This window comes from Tasmannia lanceolata, unplaced genomic scaffold (assembly GCF_043159265.1).
Source record: "Tasmannia lanceolata isolate RefF3 unplaced genomic scaffold, GAP_Taslan_0.1 ptg000030l, whole genome shotgun sequence".
In the NCBI taxonomy this organism is placed as follows: Eukaryota; Viridiplantae; Streptophyta; class Magnoliopsida; order Canellales; family Winteraceae; genus Tasmannia; species Tasmannia lanceolata.
In genome coordinates this window covers 207,396-225,511 of record NW_027518707.1, presented here as the reverse complement: position 1 = coordinate 225,511, position 18,116 = coordinate 207,396, and the positions used below count along the sequence as shown (strand labels likewise).

The 18,116-nt window shown below is 38.3% G+C and overlaps 1 protein-coding gene across 1 annotated transcript; it reads right to left on the bottom strand.

Annotated features, from left to right (window-relative positions):
* Positions 1–317: 317 nt before the first annotated feature.
* Positions 318–1,789, bottom strand: LOC143859500 (uncharacterized). Its single transcript, XM_077370179.1, has 3 exons — positions 1,499–1,789; positions 1,287–1,396; positions 318–1,227 (listed from the first exon to the last, which is right to left on the bottom strand). Exons 1-3 carry the CDS (start codon positions 1,787–1,789, stop codon positions 318–320), a joined length of 1,311 nt encoding a protein of 436 aa, XP_077226294.1.
* Between the last annotated feature and the right edge of the window lie 16,327 nt (positions 1,790–18,116).

Here is an 18,116-nt window from a genome sequence, read left to right as displayed (position 1 = left end):
AAGATACACCCGACCTTTTGAATATAGGTGTAGAAGCCCCAATAGCACTATGGTCAGCAAGCTGCGCTACGATAGTAGTTTCTTTGCAAGTTCTTTTGTTGTGACCAGGCTGTCCACATTTGCTACACTTGTAATGTAATCCACTCTGTAATTCGCGATCCGTTCTTCTCGTTCGCGGCCTTCTAGGTGGTCGTATTGGACGTGGCGGTATTACTTGCATGAAAGGTTCAGGAGGGACCTGCCATTAGGTGCGATCTAATGTGGGGTACAACACCTCATCATACGTCTGCCGATATCGATCCACTTTGTAGCAAGGCTTACAGAAAGAATACGGATTTTTTTCTTTTGTGATGGCAATCGCTGTCACGGCATGTCCGCATGGTAGTCCGATTGTTTGGAACACACGACAACTGCACGTTTGAAGATGCAAGTTTACAGAATCTTGAATTTGAACGGACCGTACTTCGAAAACATGTAAACCAGCTCGATATGCCACATACTTGGTTAACTGTGTCCGCCACTTCGAAAACATGTAAACCAGACAGGCTTTCTTCCTTTGCCAGTCTGATATGTTTTTCTGCATAATTGGTTAACTGTGTCCGCCACTCATCACCATATACCCGACGTTTCTGAGAGAAGTCAGAAGTCTTCCATCTAGTGTGCTCCACCAATGATGCAATCAGCAGTTTCCTCGCGTTCTTCGAAAATGCATTCAACAACTTCGATCTGTTGGTTGTAATGACATCATATCTATCTCCCGTAAAATAAAAACTAGCCCAGCTTTCCTTCGGAATTGCGCTTATCCACTTGTGAGCATTTTCATTCCTTGCCTTAATTTGATCCATGGTATCTTTAAAAACACTCTCCCTCAAAGTGCGGGCAGCTCTCCAAAATAACCTCTTAAGTAGGACATCTTTGAACTCGGAGTAGAAATTGGCGGTGAGGTGACGCATGCAGTAACTATGATGAGCTTGTGATAAGACTTCAGGTACCGCCTGCATCAACCCCTTCTGGCGATCGGAGTATATCGTGATTACGTATGACTCCGAAGGCATTACTTTCTGCTTGAACAAAGTTAAAAACCAGCTCCAACTATCTTCGTTTTCGTTCTCCACAATTGCAAATGCCAAGGTAAATAATCTGTTGTTGTCATCGACCCCACACGCAATCAATAAGACTCCATGATAATTTCCACGCAGATGAGTTCCATCAACCAAAACTAGAGGTCTGAGAGTTCGATTGAAAGAACGTATACAGGGGCCAAATGTCCAAACATGCGAACGAACGTATCGCCTCCCTTTGGACGCAATTCTCTCGCTCGAAACACACGAACAAAGCTACCGGGATTTGTTCTCTCCAGCTCAACCGAGAGCGCAGGCAATATGCGGTAAGAGTCCTATACGTTCCCCCACTTAATTTCATTGATGATGTTCATTGCGTGGTACGCTTTTCGATAGCTTATAGTCACACCCCACTGCATCTTCATATATTCTATTACGAGCATTGTGGACGTGTCTTCCGGACGAGCGAATAAGCGTAGGCATTCTCCTGCGACCCAAGCAGATGTAGCATGAGGGTGATCAATGCCACTTATCGTCGATGTACACGTATGGTGGGGTACAAAAGTCTTAGCCAGCACATAATTCAAATGAGTATTGCCCGTTATACGAAATATGCAATCGCTTACTTGAAATCGAACGCCATACTTCCTGGGGGTGGAATTTACTCTCACGAATGTTAATCTTTGCCGGATTTTATACTCTCGAACCGCCTTCTTGAACTGCTTCATATTCGGAAAGATTGCCCCAATCTTTAACTGATCAAATCAAGATTATCGACACCTTCATCATGGGCCCCAACATACATGTCCTCCGCTCCTCTTAGCCGACTAGAGGGAGGAGAACCCACTGCGATAGGTTTTGCGCTCGGATTTACACCAACGTTTTCACAATGGACATCATTCCGACCATCATCATGATGATTATCAACAACATCGTCAGCATCATCATCGTCGTCTTCTTCAAGATCATAATCGTCGTCGTCGTCGTTGTAATCATCATCATCATCTTTGCCTTGTCCAATATCACATCCGACCGGACCATCCTTCACAAAAAAGTCATCTTGAAACTCATCATTGATGTCTGCTTCTGGAACTGCTTCATTTTGTCTATCATCAAAATATTCCCCCCCATGGTCCGCAGTAAACTCCATATGGTTCAGAGCTGCCTCATTTTGTCTATCATCAAAATATTCCCCCGCATGGTCCGCAGCAAACTCCACATTGTTCATACACGGATCATCAGTAAATCCTTTGTTTAAGAGGTCTTGAAACATTCCTGAAGAAGTACAATACCATTGACTGTCATTAGGTTGGGCTGAATCACCTCCTGAAATCCCACTTAGGCAACCCAAGAGAGGGGTGAATTGGGTTTCTTTTAAAACTTTATGGATTTAAAAACTTTGTTTGTACTAGTTTTAGTTTGATTAAAAAAAATAAGATATTTAGCTTTACTTGGTAAATAATTAAAGATTACAAATATAATGCAAATCCCACAACAAGATAATGGATTAGGATGAGTGGTTTCGTTTAGGCCTTTTATCAAACACTTGGTGGAACCCTAGTTAATCTACTCTCTTTAGTTCCTTTGACAAACACTTTGTGGATGGCTCATACAAGTAAAACAAAATTAACAATAAACTTCAACCACAAGAGTTAAACACTTACCACTAGAGTAGAGAGGAAGAGACAAGAGGCTTGACACAAGGGTTTTTATAGTGGTTCGATCTTAAACCCAAGACCTACTCCACTCCTCTCAAGTTTGTCTCCTTGAGGATTCCACTAGTCTTCTTCCAAGGAACTTAAATACGGCATTCCTTCGGCAAAGTACAATCTGAGCATCTAAGCTCCAAGGGTCTTAAATACGGCGCCCTTTGTTGCCAAATACAATGAAGAGAAGAAGTAACAAGCTCTCTTGCCTCTTTGTAGGCTAATACAATGTAAAGATCACAATACACTCTCAAAGATGATTACAAGTAACGCCTAATCCAATCTTAAAAGAATTCCTCAAGATCAAAGCACAAGTGAGATGGAGAGAGATTTTACCCAAAAATAATGGCCAAATTATTTTCAAGGGTTTCTTAGAGTTGGAATATGTTCACCATCATGTTTTGAACACATACAATGGGTATATATAGAGTCCCAACATAATATGACCGTTTGGGAGTCTTCAACGGCTAGTACGGAGGCACCCACAGAGGCTCCGCAGTGACCATTACCCATTTTTTATTTTGGGACAGGTTCCTCCACGGAGCTCCGTGAAAACCCACAGAGTTTCGTACCTGGTTTCTAAATTTCAGCTCCTATCTTCGAAAATTCATATCTCATTCGTTTCTCGTCAGATTTCAACATTCTTATACTCTACGGATATGAGAAAAATGAGAGCTATCTGTTAAAAATATTTTCAATAATTTAAACAAGTTTTGATAGGATTTAGTTGCTAGTCCAGGTTGTTTCTTTGGAAATCTGTTTTGTTAAATGTTGTGTTGAATACGGTATGGGTCCCAACATGTTGGTACACCACCATGGCCATTCACTTAGCCATTTAAGTCCTTAAAGGGTGTGTTAGTCTCTTTGGAAAATATATTTTTAGGGGGTTTTAAGATGTGCCTTGATCAAGAGAAAGTCCAAGAGAAAGATGAATAGATTCTACCATTTTGGATAATCTCTTGAATGAACTCTTGAGCCAATCTTCATTTGATCTTCAATATGGTTCTTGGCTTGGTTGTAGGATCTTCACTTGAGCTCTTCCAAAGATGATGCCACCAATGTGTTCAAGCTCCTTTGCATGTTGATCCTTAAGCCATGTGTTGCGTTATATTGTGTAATGGCGATATGACATGTAAGTTATTGATCGACAAGCTTTGGCCTTCATTGATCTTCCTTTTTTGTTCAATGCTTTGAGATGGTTGATGTTGAGCTTCTCCTTGGTTTATCCCTCCAAGGCATGATTGATCCAAGTATGCTCAAGCTCCTTTGACATGTATGGTTCATCTTCAAGCATAGGCCATCAATGGTGTGTGCTAGCATGGATTGACCTGTGAATTACCTGTCTATAGCACAACACTAAAGGCAAACAATTAGTCCATAAAAGACTAATCAATTTGAGTTTGTTAATCATCAAAACAAGGTGATTGAATGAACCCATAAGAACCCTTGGGCTAACACCTCCTGTAACACTAACAAATTCATCTTCAAAGTCTTTTTCCAAATCTACTTCCAAGATTGGGCGTTTCAAATTTCGGCGTTCTCTATCCCTTAGAGGTGGAATCGAAACAGAAGGTATTGGTGGGTGATGAGAGGGTTCAGAAATACACACATTGTTCGGGGGAAGCATAGGGGGGATACAAACATTGTTTGGGGGAAGCATACACATATTCATTGAATTAATACCCTCGGGGCTTCTACTTTGGGTTATGTACAGCATCACAGAATTGACCGCATCTTTGTCAAAATTCTTCATCAGAGACTGGAGGATATCGTCATTACCAACATCAACTAAAGTGGTTATGTACAATCAACAATGTCTCGAGATTTTATTGATAGTAACACCTCCCTACCTATACTCCCCATTGTTTTGCGGATAAGATCTTCAAAATCTAGCAAACTAATCTGACGGCTCACCGAAATCAATGACTTCCTCCCTCCGACATATTCCCAAGAAACTTCATCCTTCAAATAACCATCATAGTGTAAAAGAAACTCAGGCATTTACGAATACCTCCAACGACACGAAATGAACACAATTTCAATCATGTGTAAAGATAAAAAATTCAATAAGGTTATCAGTTATAAAGAGAGGTTATAAGGGACAAATAGAGCTTACCTATTGCATACATTAACAATTTCAAGAAGGATCCCTTATGTCAAGTATAGAACAAATTATAAAGACTATACAATACAAATATCACAATTGCAAGCAGATTGACAGCTCTAACCAAGGGGTTATGAAATACACAAAGGTGTTATCTATTGGATACAAGGTCTATCTGCTATATATTATTGAGATAGAAACTATGAATTGTGTACAAGGTAGTTTTGAAACACATATGTAAAAACATTACAATTTCAAGTCAAATTTGAACATATAAGCAAGGGTTATTACGTATAGATACTTAGGTTATCCAATTTATACTGAGGTTACCAATTTAGACACAAGGGTTATCCAATTCTTTACAGAGGTTTTCAATTTATACTGAGGTTATGCAACTCTATACTGATGTTTATTTTATACTTAGGTTATCTATACTGAAGTTAGCCAATTCTATAAGAGGTTATCCAATTTATACTGAGGTTATCAATTTAGAAACAAGGGTTATCCAATTCTTTACTGAGGTTATCAATTTTATACTGAGGTTATCCAACTCTATACTGAGGTTATCCAATTCTATACAAAGTTTATTCAATTTATACTGAGGTTATCAATTAGAAACAAGGGTTATCCAACTCTTTAATGAGGTTATCAATTTTAGACTGAGGTATCCAATTCTATACTGATGTTTATTCTATACTTAGGTTATTTATACTGAGATTTTCAATTCTATACAGAGGTTATCCAATTTATACTGAGCTTATCAATTTAGAACAAGGGTTATCCAATTCTTTACTGAGGTTATCAATTTATTCCATACCAACTTCTTCAGAACACACCAACAAAATGAAACTAAAAAATTCAATTATCAGTTATTAGTTTTAAAATAGGTTTCAGATCATAAGAAAAACAATGTTTCCAAATATAAATGGGGGTTATCCAATATTTATAGGGGGTATCAAATCTAAACGACGGATTATCAATGTAACCCACCATCTTCTCCGAAAAGTAAGCCGGAAAAACCATTATAGATAACGGTTATCCAATATTTACATAAAAAAACTAAAAAAAAAATTTCCACTTACGTATTTAGGTTTGTTTCTTTCTTCTTGTAAAAATGAGTTGGAGTGAAGAAGAAGATGAAAACATGGTGATTATACAATTGAGGTTTTCTTCTTTCTTCTTGTAAAAATGGGTTGGAATAAAGAAGAAAATGAAAACATGGTGATTATACAGTTGAGGTTTTCTTCTTTCTTCTTGTAAAAATGGGCTGGAGTGAAGAAGAAGATGAAAACATGGTGATTATACAGTTGAGGTTTTCTTCTTTCTTCTTGTAAAAATAGGTTGGAGTGAAGAAGAAGATGAAAATATGGTTTACTTGCAAGGAAAGTAAGTAAAAGCTTTGATTTGACAAGGGGCATTTTCTTCCATTTTTCAGGCGGGAAATGGGCGTCAACACGAAATGGACATGTTGAAATTGGGTGACTTCAATCGGACATTTCCCTATTTTTCCTACGTCACATGGAAATTTTTCCTTCCACATATAACGCATATTCATTAGGAAATTCATTGTGGCCCACATGATTCAAATATTCAAACTATTCATTTGATGGACCCCAACATAAGTGGCCTTTCAGCAAAAACCATCTCCATATGACGATCCTAACCCTCCGATCTAGAGAGATTGATTGGAGGGTTTGGATCATCCTATGGAGTTGATTTTATGGGCAAGGCCTACTTAAGTTGTGGCCCAACAAATGAACGGTTTGGATCTTTGAATCTGGTGGCCGCAAGTGAATGTTCAATTAAAAATTCATTTTTAATTATGTAAAGTGGGCCCAAGGAGGGAGAGAGTCTTACAAGGGACTGAATTTATCACCGCCCCAAAAGAACCTTAAAAAATAATCTGCGTATGCAGTGGAAGTGAAATTTTGTAGATCTTTGTAGATTTTGTAGTTTTTCTATTGCGTCCCTTCAAATGTAGTCTCAGTACACTTTATCTCTTAATAATAGAATCACCATCAAATCTCACTAGGTATAACTTACCAAACATATGCTATTCATTTAATTTTTACCGCCTCTTCTATCGTACGCCCCTTACGTCAACCTAAATAAGAAAGAAGAGCGGTATGTTTTAGACTCCGCCAACCCATTCTCCTAATATAAAAACTGGAAAATCCACTCTCAACTGACTCACAATTTCCCTAACCCCCAAAGTCTATCTGAAATGGACTCCAACTCCACACCTTCCCCACTGGCCACATTCAATGTTAATGAGGCTAAAGAAGTGAAAGAAGATGACAACAAAGTCGACGATATTTCGACACTGGTAGACGATTCCGACGACGTAATAGCGCTTCCTCCTTCATCGAATAATCCAGGTACGGACGCTAACATGAATCACCCCTCCGGAAAAGGAGGTGTACGGTCTCCAGCGACCCCGACGACAAAGCGTCGACGTACTGTGTTAGAGAGGCTTGAGTGGTTGCCAGAGGGATGGGTGAAAAAACCAAAGATTAGAACTTCCGGCATGATGGTCGGCAAAATAGACTGGGTATTTGATCGTCCAATTCTTTTTTCTCTACACCTGCTTTTACTTTTTCAGTCTGGTAATTAGAAACTCTAGAAATCAAGACTTTGATGCTATTCTTTGCTTTGTTTCATCCGCATGATGTTATTTCAGGGTATGGATTCTTAGAAAGGTTATGTGCTTCTGTTGATCTTGATATTGTTTTAGTTGCTTCTATTATTCCTAGGAATTCTGAAGACTTAACATTGGAAGGCTATGCTATTCTAGTTATTTTTATGTTCTTTTATGTTGCTTATGTTATTCTTTAGCATTTCTAGGACTTGACATTCAAAATGTTAGTACCAGTAGCCTGAGCAATTACTTTATATCCCAATCTTAGGCGTCTAAGTTTGAAAAACATGTGCTTTAACATAAAACAAAGTTGTGAGACTTTTCGACATGTTCAGATTTCGGGCTTGTATGATCACGACATAGTTGCTAGTGTGGGAAGCGAAAGCATGAAGCGAAGGCTTTTTCAGAAGGTGGGAAGATAGAAGTGTGAAGGGATCTAGAAGCATGAAGGGAATCAATGGGGAAGCGCAAAATAATTTAAAAATTCCAACATTTAACAATAAGTAAATTCTAGTTTCCAACCAGCATAGGCAACTTGAATCCAACCATCATAATTTGCATACTAAATGTACTTAAAGGAAAATCACTGTTATCTGAAATGCCTGTGTTAACCGATGCCCTACTAGATGAATTTTTTTTGGAGACCAGGTTATGAAATCTTTTGTATGGGATGTTTTGGATTTAATGTTTGCACACGATAGAATTTATGAATTTTTAGCTTTTGTACTATAACTAGAAAGTTAACTTCTTGACTTCTAGATTTTTGTCGTGAGACTATTTTTAATAAATCCAAGGGAATGATATTTTCAACTCCCCTGCATTACGTATGCGCTCCCCTATAAGGTGATTTGATGTCAAAAAGTGTTAAAGTTGCACATTGTTCACGTCAAATCACCTTATAAGGGGAGCGCATGCGTAGTGCAGGCAGGGTGAAAATATAATCTCCCAAATCCAAATGGGGGGTATTTTCCTATTTACATGTAAATCTTAAGTAGATAGACATTAAAGATATTAACTTAAATAACTTTGTATATAAATACACAGTCCCTTGTATTTCCTTGTAATTCTATAAATTCCATTATTTAAATGACTTCGTATATTAAAGACATATTCTTTTTAATTAAGACTTTATATTGTTTAAGTTGATTCTATTATTCTTAGGAATTCGGAAGATATGACATTGAAAAGGTTATGTGCCTCTATCGATCTTTTTATGTTCTTTTAAGTTGTTTCTATTATTCTTTAGCATTCCGAAGACCTGAGATTGGGAATGTTAGTAATTGAAGCCTGAACAATTACGTTATATCCTTATCGTAGGTGTCTAAATGAAATCCAGTTTGGCAACCAAGAGGGGGTGAATTGGTTGTCTTATAAAAATTTTAGCCTTTTGAAAACATTTCTAGTTCACCCTGGTTTTATCATCTCTTAATAAAGTTAGATGGAAATAATGATTTCTCAATTCTTTAGTTAGCTTACGAACTTGATTAAGTAATATTGGCCTAATTTTGAAAACACATTAGGAGATATTTGAGTGTGCCTTGACCAAGAGAAAAATCCAAGAGAGAAGAAAATATATTCTACCATAGAAAACTCACTCTCTTGAATGCCTCTTTACTTAGCCTTCAATTTATCTTCACTTGAGTGCAAGGCTCACTTGTGGGATCTTTAATTCGAGCTTCTTACTTTGACACCTTCCATGGATGATGCCACCATTGTGTTCAAGCTCCTATGTCCTTGGCCCATGTTGATCCTCAACTTAGGCCTTAAATGATCTTTTTTTGCTTGTTCAAATGCTTGAGCTGATTGAGTTCGAGCTCCTCCTTGGTTGTACCTACAAGATATGATTGGTACAAATATATTTAAGCTCTTTGTCCTTGAAAGATCTTTCTTAAGCATTAGGTCATGTTTAGTGTTGTGCTAGCATGAATCAACCTGTGAATAACCTGTCTATAAGACAATACTCAAGGGAACAAATTATTCCATGAGAGAACTATTCAATTTGTGTTTGTTAATCATCAAAACATGAGTGAAATGATTAAGCCTTTGGGAGCCCTTGGGGTTACACTATGTTTGGAAAAACACAAGCTTTAACATAAACTAAAGTTATTAGGTTTTTCGACATGGTCAGATTTCGAGCGTGTTTGATTCGGCATAGTGACCAATGTGGGAAGTGAAAGTGGGAAGCGAAGGCTCTCAGGAAGCTGGAGACATCAAAGGTTCTGGAAGCATCAAGGGAATCAACAGGGAAGTGTGAAATAACAGTTGGGTTTTGTGGAAATAACAACAAAGGCCCTCCATGTTTGAGATGTTAGGCTTAGCACAGTTGGGTATTAAAACCGGCCTCCGAAGTGTACCAAAGATAGTTGGATTTGGTGGAAACGGCCTCCTGCAAGTTTTTTCAAACTAAATACAGTCGGGGCAACAAAAGGGAATCCGGGAGAATCTGGTGGTGGAGGGGTAGTCCGAGATGCCTTTGCAAAGGTTATAATAGCCTATTTGTATTATGAAAAAAGTACTAATATGATAGTAGAAACAAGAGCGCTTCTAGACGGCCTTAGGATTTGAAAATGAACTCGGCAACTTAAGAGGGGGGTGAATTAGGTTTAAAAACTTTTATTGTATTTAAAAACTTAGCTTTATCAAAACACCTTTTAAAACCTCTTTAATAATTATTTTATCCCTAGTTACTTTGAGGATGTAAAGAGTAAAGTTAAAGATATTACCAAGAAGTAGAAGCAATGAGAGATATAGCAAGAACCGCACCACAATGAACGCCAAGATTTATAGTGATCAGTCTTCTCAAAAGACCTACTCCACTCTTCCAAGTTTGTCGTCCTTGGGTTTCTTCACTATTCCAAACACCACACTACAGCCGGGTCCAAGGCCTCCTTACAAACAACTTGTCTTCGAACTCTCTGAGGGTCACAACCCTTCTTTTACAATGAGATGAAGAAGTGAAAGCTCACTTGACTCTCTTTTAGGCTAGTACAAAGATAGAAGATAATAGATTAACTCTTGTCTTACTCAATTCACAAACCCCTAATGAATCTCTCTTGAGGAATGAAAGTAACGGCACTAAAGAGTAGTTAATGTTGACTCTCTTTCAATCAATAGGCAAAGGAAGTGTAGGTAGGAGTTAAGGCTTGATAATTGATGCTCAAAATTACAAGAGTTGTTTTTTTAGGATTTTTAATGATGTATATGTATGAGTGTCACAGAAGAAACCCTAGTTTTTTGTCTTAACAGGCGTCGTGGACGAAGTCCGGACGTCCAGCAAATAGTGCCGTTTGAAATTCCAAAGTGCGCCCAATTCCGTCACGGACGTCGGCAGATTTCCCAGACGTCTGGCATTTGCTCGATAAAATTTTCTTTTCAAAACAATTCTTAGACTGACGTCTACCAATTTCTTGAACTTCCTCAATTCCCTCGTTATCTAAAATTGATTATTCAGGTTTCAGACGGATGTCCACCAAACTTCCGGACATCCGTAATTTCCTTGGAAATCAAAACTTATATTTCTGAGGGGAATTTTCAACGGACTTTGAAACTACTTTGGGGAGTGTTTTTCCTAGACATGTCCAATTTGAAATTCCAAAGTGCGCCCAATTCCGTCACGGACGTCGGCAAATTTCCCAGACGTCTGGCATTTGCTCGATAAAATTTTCTTTTCAAAACAATTCTTAGACTGACGTCTGCCAATTTCTTGAACTTCCTCAATTCCGTCGTTATCTAAAATTGATTATTCAGGTTTCAGACGGATGTCCACCAAACTTTCGGACATCCGTAATTTCCTTGGAAATCAAAACTTATATTTCTGAGGGGAATTTTCAACGGACTGTGAAACTACTTTGGGGAGTGTTTTTCCTAGACATGTCCAAGGTTAATTGGGGACTCCCTAAGTGCCAAAACCATTCAATTCAAACAAGAGAGATTCTACAATCTGGATTCACTTAACTAATCTTCTCTTCTTGTCTTCTTGAATCTTCATTAGTCTTCATGAGTCTCCGAACTTCATTTCACTCCAAATGTGTGTGCATCAAGGTTCCATGGGTCTCTTGTAATGTCCGAGTCGCCTTGCTTGAAGGTGATGTGTTATACCTGGTAACTTCATAGGCAAGCGACATCAGGTGTGACAAATCACTGTGGGTTTGATTCCAATCAAAACTTAGTGTTCGATAGCCGTTCGACTTACAATCTACCCCTTTTTTATTGATGGCAAACCCAGATTGATTGAGAGAAATGAGAATAATTATAAAGTTAGTTTTGCTCCCCCTCAACTGAAGCTCCCCCCTGAATGGTAGCCATTTGAGACTTGGGAGGCTTCCATTTTTACATCAATCAATACTAACAGTTCTCCCCCTTTTGACATAAGCAAAAAGGGAGCATAATATGAAGCAATAGATATAGATCCGAAGAACTAATAAGTAAAATAGCATGATGCAGCACATATCCATGTGATAAGAAAGATATATCCAATCATACCAAGTGACCACGACATGATAGGAATATGGATAATATCGATGGAAATAGTGAATGATGATTATAGTTCCTATACCAATAACATACCAAACCAAAATGAGGAGCCATTGGGCACCTCAAGTAGTATCAAGTGTTACGTGCAGAAAAGTAAAAAAAAATAGTATGTGAACCTGATTAATACATGCCAACAGATAACTTAAAATTAAATAAAGCACAAATGATAAAAAGGGCATGTAAGAAACAACACAACAGGACCCGAGGTCCTAATCCTCTGATGGTGGTTATGGTGGCGGATAGAAACGCCCCTGAAAAGCGGTAAATTCCTCCTGAAGATGCGCGACATCAATAGACAACGACTTAGTTGACCCGGACAGGCTGTCATGCTGGGCCTTGTTCTCCAATCGCAGTTGCTCCACAGAGTGTTGGAGCCTATTATAGTGATGCACGAAGGAAACTTGGAGACCACCGTACAGAATGTCGAAATCACAAGCCGTGCCTGTGAACTTGGGAGGCGTAGGACCACCGGTGTAGGAATACTATGGAGGAGAAGTACATAAGTAACCGGAAGAGCGGTGGTGTCGTCCTCATCGTGGGTGTCCTCAGGAGCATCCGAGTCGACATACGAAATAGAGGAAAACCTGAGGAATACGCATACGACAAAGGGTGGTTTTGTCTATATCGACAGAGGCAGAAGAAGTCTTTTCATTTTCAAGGTCAATTTCAAGATAAGTAAAAAGACGATTGAGTAGAAGGCCATAAGGAAGATGAGTGTGTGCCTTTGTTTGAACACGAGATGTGGCGGATAATGATATACGCAAGGTTGACAGCGGTGTTAGTGAGAAGGACAAAGGTCATAAACACCTCGAGAGGGCCTACTTCATCCTTGCAACTAGCCCTAGGAGTGATGTTACTGTAAATGAGCAGGTGTTAAATATGAGCGGTTTCAGAGAGGTGATTGGGTTTGACCATAGTGGATGGGTCGTAGGCTTTGCAAATGGCACTATAGACGGTGGACTGTGGAATGCCAGTGGAGGCAATGCCATCGTCTGCCCAAAAATAAATATCCGGCCCGTCATTTGAAAGGTGAAAACTGTTTACAACTTTAGAAAGGGTGAGTTTAACCCTACGGTGCTTAACTTTTGAAATCAGAGTTACATTTTCTATGGAAACTCGGAGATTTGTGTAAAAATCATAAAATAAAGAGGGACATGCGTACCATGGATCTTCATATGTAAGGATGCCTTCCCATCCGAGAGTGGTGAACTGCTCTACAAGAGGGAATCGTGAGAGGGCAATCGTGTCGACGCGGCAACCGCTAAGGATTTTCCTACGGGGGATTTGTTGAATCATGAGCTTGGAATACGTCTCAGGCTGACATGGAGGAGGAGAGGGAGACCAATGGATGCCCTAAGTATAAAGAGTGATTAAAAAAGGAAAGTAAACCTCTAATCTTTTTTCGTCATGAGTCTTTTTAGTACATGCTCCTAGAAACACTTGGTGAATATATCTACTTGATTGACTATTCATATTTCAAATTCCATGCAGGAATTCTTTACAAGTCAGAGACACAAAAGAGAGGAGCAGACCATTAAAGCAGTAAATGGAACAAAGACAGAAATCAAAGCCATTGGACAATTAGTCTTATTCTGTAGAGTAGTTTCATTTTGGATTTAGAGGATACTTTTTATGGCCCTGCTATAAAAAGAAACCTTATTTCAGTTTCTAAACTTTATTCATATGGATATAAACTTTTGACAATAATAGTTTTTCTCTATTCCATGGTTCTCATATGATTGGATTCGGTATTGTAGAGGGAAGTCTTTATAATTTGAAATTTGATAGCTCTTTTGTTCAGACTTTATTTTCCTTGTACATGAATGATATGATGGAAAATACTAATAATAAACAAAGTCAGTTGAATGAAAACTCTTCTAAACTATGACATAATATTTGAGCCAAATATCCAAGGAACTGATAGAGCGGTTTGTTAAGGATAGAGTTTACCATTTGCTTGGTTTTTCTAATTTTAGTGTACAAAGACAAATCAGAGGGGCAAAGGGATACACACAAGAGTATGGAGTTGAAACTGAGGTTTTAACAAATCCTGTTGCGAAAATAACCTCAGTTCGTGCATTCTTTCTATCGCAGGTTGGCCTCTTTACTAAATCGATGTGTAGATTGCATTTATATTGGCAATTTTCAGAAATGGTGTATATGGCTCTACCTCTAGGTTCCACCTATGAAGGAAAACGACATGTACTCTGTCACCCCAACAAGCAATTGTTCACTAAGACAAACAGTCTATTAGAATTCATATTCAAATTCATGTATGTGTGGTTAGGTACTTTATCACCTTGATCGATGTTTTTTATCTCTGACTACCTTTATCTCATCCGTGAAAATTAGAAACCCTGGATATGTTCAAAATCTGAAAGACAAAAGTCGAAAAGATGAGCTATGAAAAATGCCTAAAACTAAGGAGGTTTGGCTGGTTTTACAATTGATTTTCTTTGTGAAAAGGTATGTTGGCTGGTTTGTTGGGAGAGGATTATGGTACTCGGCTGATGGGTATTAGGTTATTTACGGCTGATGGGTATTAGGTTATTTTTGGGACTGTTCGGGTGAAATTTGGGTGATGGTTTGGGTTCGGGTGAGATGAAGGCATGTCTAAGCAGCAAGGACTCTTCTTTGGGTTGTTCTCAACTGTAATCAGCTGAAGATGAAGCAGTTCTTTGATGGGCTTCCAATCGGCGGATACTTTGGCGATGAACCTTGATGGGCGGATTGTGATGGTAGATTGTAGTGGTGTATTGTCGTGATTGAAGCTGGAAGAAGGTTGTTCCTATGGTTATTTTCTCATGGTAATGAGCAAGCATAAATTAATAGGGATCGAGATGAAAACTAGAAAAGAAATTAAGTTTTGCAGCTATGATTCTAAGGAAAAGATGGGGACGATAGGTGGAGCAAATCTCCAAATAAATTTCTACTTTATTTCTTATTCAAATCAACCCAAATTCATTTGCATCTTTGCATGGGAATCTATAAACTTTGCATTGCAAGTTTCCTATTTTAACTCGTCTAAAACAGTAAATAAACTTCCTAAAATATCTCCAAATTTTTATCCATCTTAAAGTTCCTAAAAATACTGAAAATTCCTTAATTTTCTATACTTCCCTAAAATTTCTAAAATTCCTAAAAAGTCTCAAAAGACCTAAAATTTCTAAACCTGCATAAAACCTAGCTAACTCAGATAACCAACCTAACTAATTCTCGTCCAAAACAAAAATTATAATAATAATAATAAAGAAACTCTTGAAGCACAGTAGTGATCAACGTGGGCCGTTGATATGGACGACGTTCTGATTTGAGGACAATCTGGGATGATCAAGCAATATCTCAGGTTTGACAGAGGTTCCAGGCGATCTTATGCTTAATCTGATGGCTTGGTGGTTGATCCGAGTGTCTAAATTGATCCAATCATGTCTTCGAAGCTCTAGGGCTTCGATCTGTGAGATCTAATCATTCTGATTGTGGATATGGATCATCTGGCCATTGAACGGCTAGATGCATCTCCATCAACATCCCATGAAACTCCCAAGGATTTCTCTGGCTAATAATTGCATGTCTGGTAATGTGTCACCCTTGTCCCCTCCTAATGATATCCAAGCCAAATTTCATAGAAAAGGTGGAATTTTGCTTGGATTTCTTAGAAATGATGCTCTCTCTCTCTCTCTCTATATATATATATATATATATATAGAGGAAAAGGATTGTACGCTCGAGCGTACCAAGCTTATGGTACGCTTGAGTGCCCAATCACATGGGTCCCACAATTTTGTGGTGATCCAAAGCATTCATTTGCAAGGGCCTATCATAGATAGGGTGTGTACCAAAAATCAGTTCCATTGAATCATCCTAACCCCTTCAAAAGTGGAGGGCAAAAATGGGCAGATTTGTGGACAAACAGTATCTGGCCATTTTGACCTCAACAAATGAATGGGTTAGGATGATCCTATGTAGCTGATTTTTGGTACACACCCCATCTATGTAAGGACCTTTCAAATGAATGGTTTGGATCATCCTAACAAAGTGGGCCCACATGTGATTGGCACTCGAGCGTACCATAAGCTTGGTACACTAGAGCGTACAATCCTTTTCCTCATATATATATATATATATATATATATATATATATATATATATATAGACACACACACACACAAACACAGTTGGGTCTCTCAAAATTAATGCTCCATAAATTTATACCAGGAACCGACATTGTTCTTACATTACTAACTTATAATCTCTTATTTCTAATACCTAATAAAGAAAAAATGGAAAAAAATCCTAAAACAAAAATTGTAATAATAATAATAAAAAAGAAACTCTTCAAGCACAGTGATCAACGTGGGCCGTTGGTATGAACAACATTTTGATCTGAGGACAATCTGGGGTGATCAAGCAATATCTTAGGTTTGACAGAGGTTCCAGGCCATCTTACGCTTAATCTGATGGCTTGGTGGTTGATCTGAGTGTCTAAATTGATCCAATCATGTCTTTGAAGCTCTAGGGCTTCGATCTGTGAGATCTAATCATTCTGATTGTGGATATGGATCATCTGGCTAATAATTGCATGTCTGGTAATGTGTCACCCTTGTCCCCTCCTAATGATATCCAAGCCAAATTTCATAGAAAAGGTGGAATTTTGCTTCAATTTCTTAGAAATGATGCTCTCTCTCTCTCTCTCTCTCTCTATATATATATATATATATATATAAACACAGTTGGGTCTCTCAAAATTAATGCTCCATAAATTTATAATCTCTTATATCCTATTGCTAGACCAAGAACCGACATTGTTCCTGCATTACTAACTTATAATCTCTTATTTCTAATACTTAATAAAGGAAAAAAAAGTAGCGAATAAGATATAATAGAGTACCTTCTTAGAAAGTATTGTTCGAATTATATTTACTTAACAATACTGTATGTAGGTTCAACATAGGAGAAGGGAGAGAAAAAAAGGGGAGAGAAGAAAGAAAATAGAAAAGAAAATAGGTTTCAAAATTCACAGTGTAAGACCGCCAACTCATCTCTCCCAAATAATGTGTAAGACCGCACATCTCTCTCCTCCCAACCTCTCCTTTTTTTGGTAGGTCAGCTGGGATTGAACATGCGACCTCAAAGTTGAGATAAAAAGCCTCAGTCATTGAGCTACAAGTCTAACCCTCTCCTTGTCTCTCTCAGAGTCTCAATATTAGATGCTAAAAAAGAAATGAAATTTGAGCCAGGGTGATAAGGGGTAGTTAGATTGCAAGAAAAATCGGGTGATACACTTATTTTCTATTACTTAATATACTCTAATATTTTTTATAAAATGCTTCCACCAGGAATATAAGATATAAGAGCCCCAACTGTATATATCTATATTGGTAATGACACCCCATAATGCAAATGTATGACGTAGACAACTAAACATTACTTACCTCTATTATCCAAGGAGAGTTCCAGGCAAATCCAATGATTGTCTCCTTCCAGTTGACTACGTATTTCACTACCCTCCAAGTCTTTGCCTTGCAACCAAACATGCTCAAAAGGATTTTAAAGCTTCAAGCGATTAGGGGCAGTGACCAAACAAGCCTAGAATCCAACCATGACAACTGGTAAAGTAATTAGGCTGAACCGGCATGATCTACGAGTAAAGATTGGGGTTCCAAGCCGAGTTCATCTTCAAAGCCAACCAAACAAAAAAGTCTTCATATCCAATACCGTAATGAGTTTGAAGAAACAGTTAAGGATACATGTTACAGGTTGGCATTCGTAGATCAAGCTCTTCGGCTCTCATCAGAGCAGACAATTGACCTCCTACCTGAGATCACTCAGTTACTACAGGAGTTTCACAATGTAATTCATGATGAGCTCCCTGCATAATTACCACCCTTGCGAGACATTCAACATACAATAGACTCGATCCTGGGATCTCAACTACCTAATCTTGCATACTATCGCACGAATCCTCTTAAGCGAACAAAGTTACGCCGACAGGTCAATTAATTATTAGAGCAATGTGTGATCCGAGATAACCTTAACCTTTGTGTTGTACCCGCGCCGCTAACACACAAGAAAGA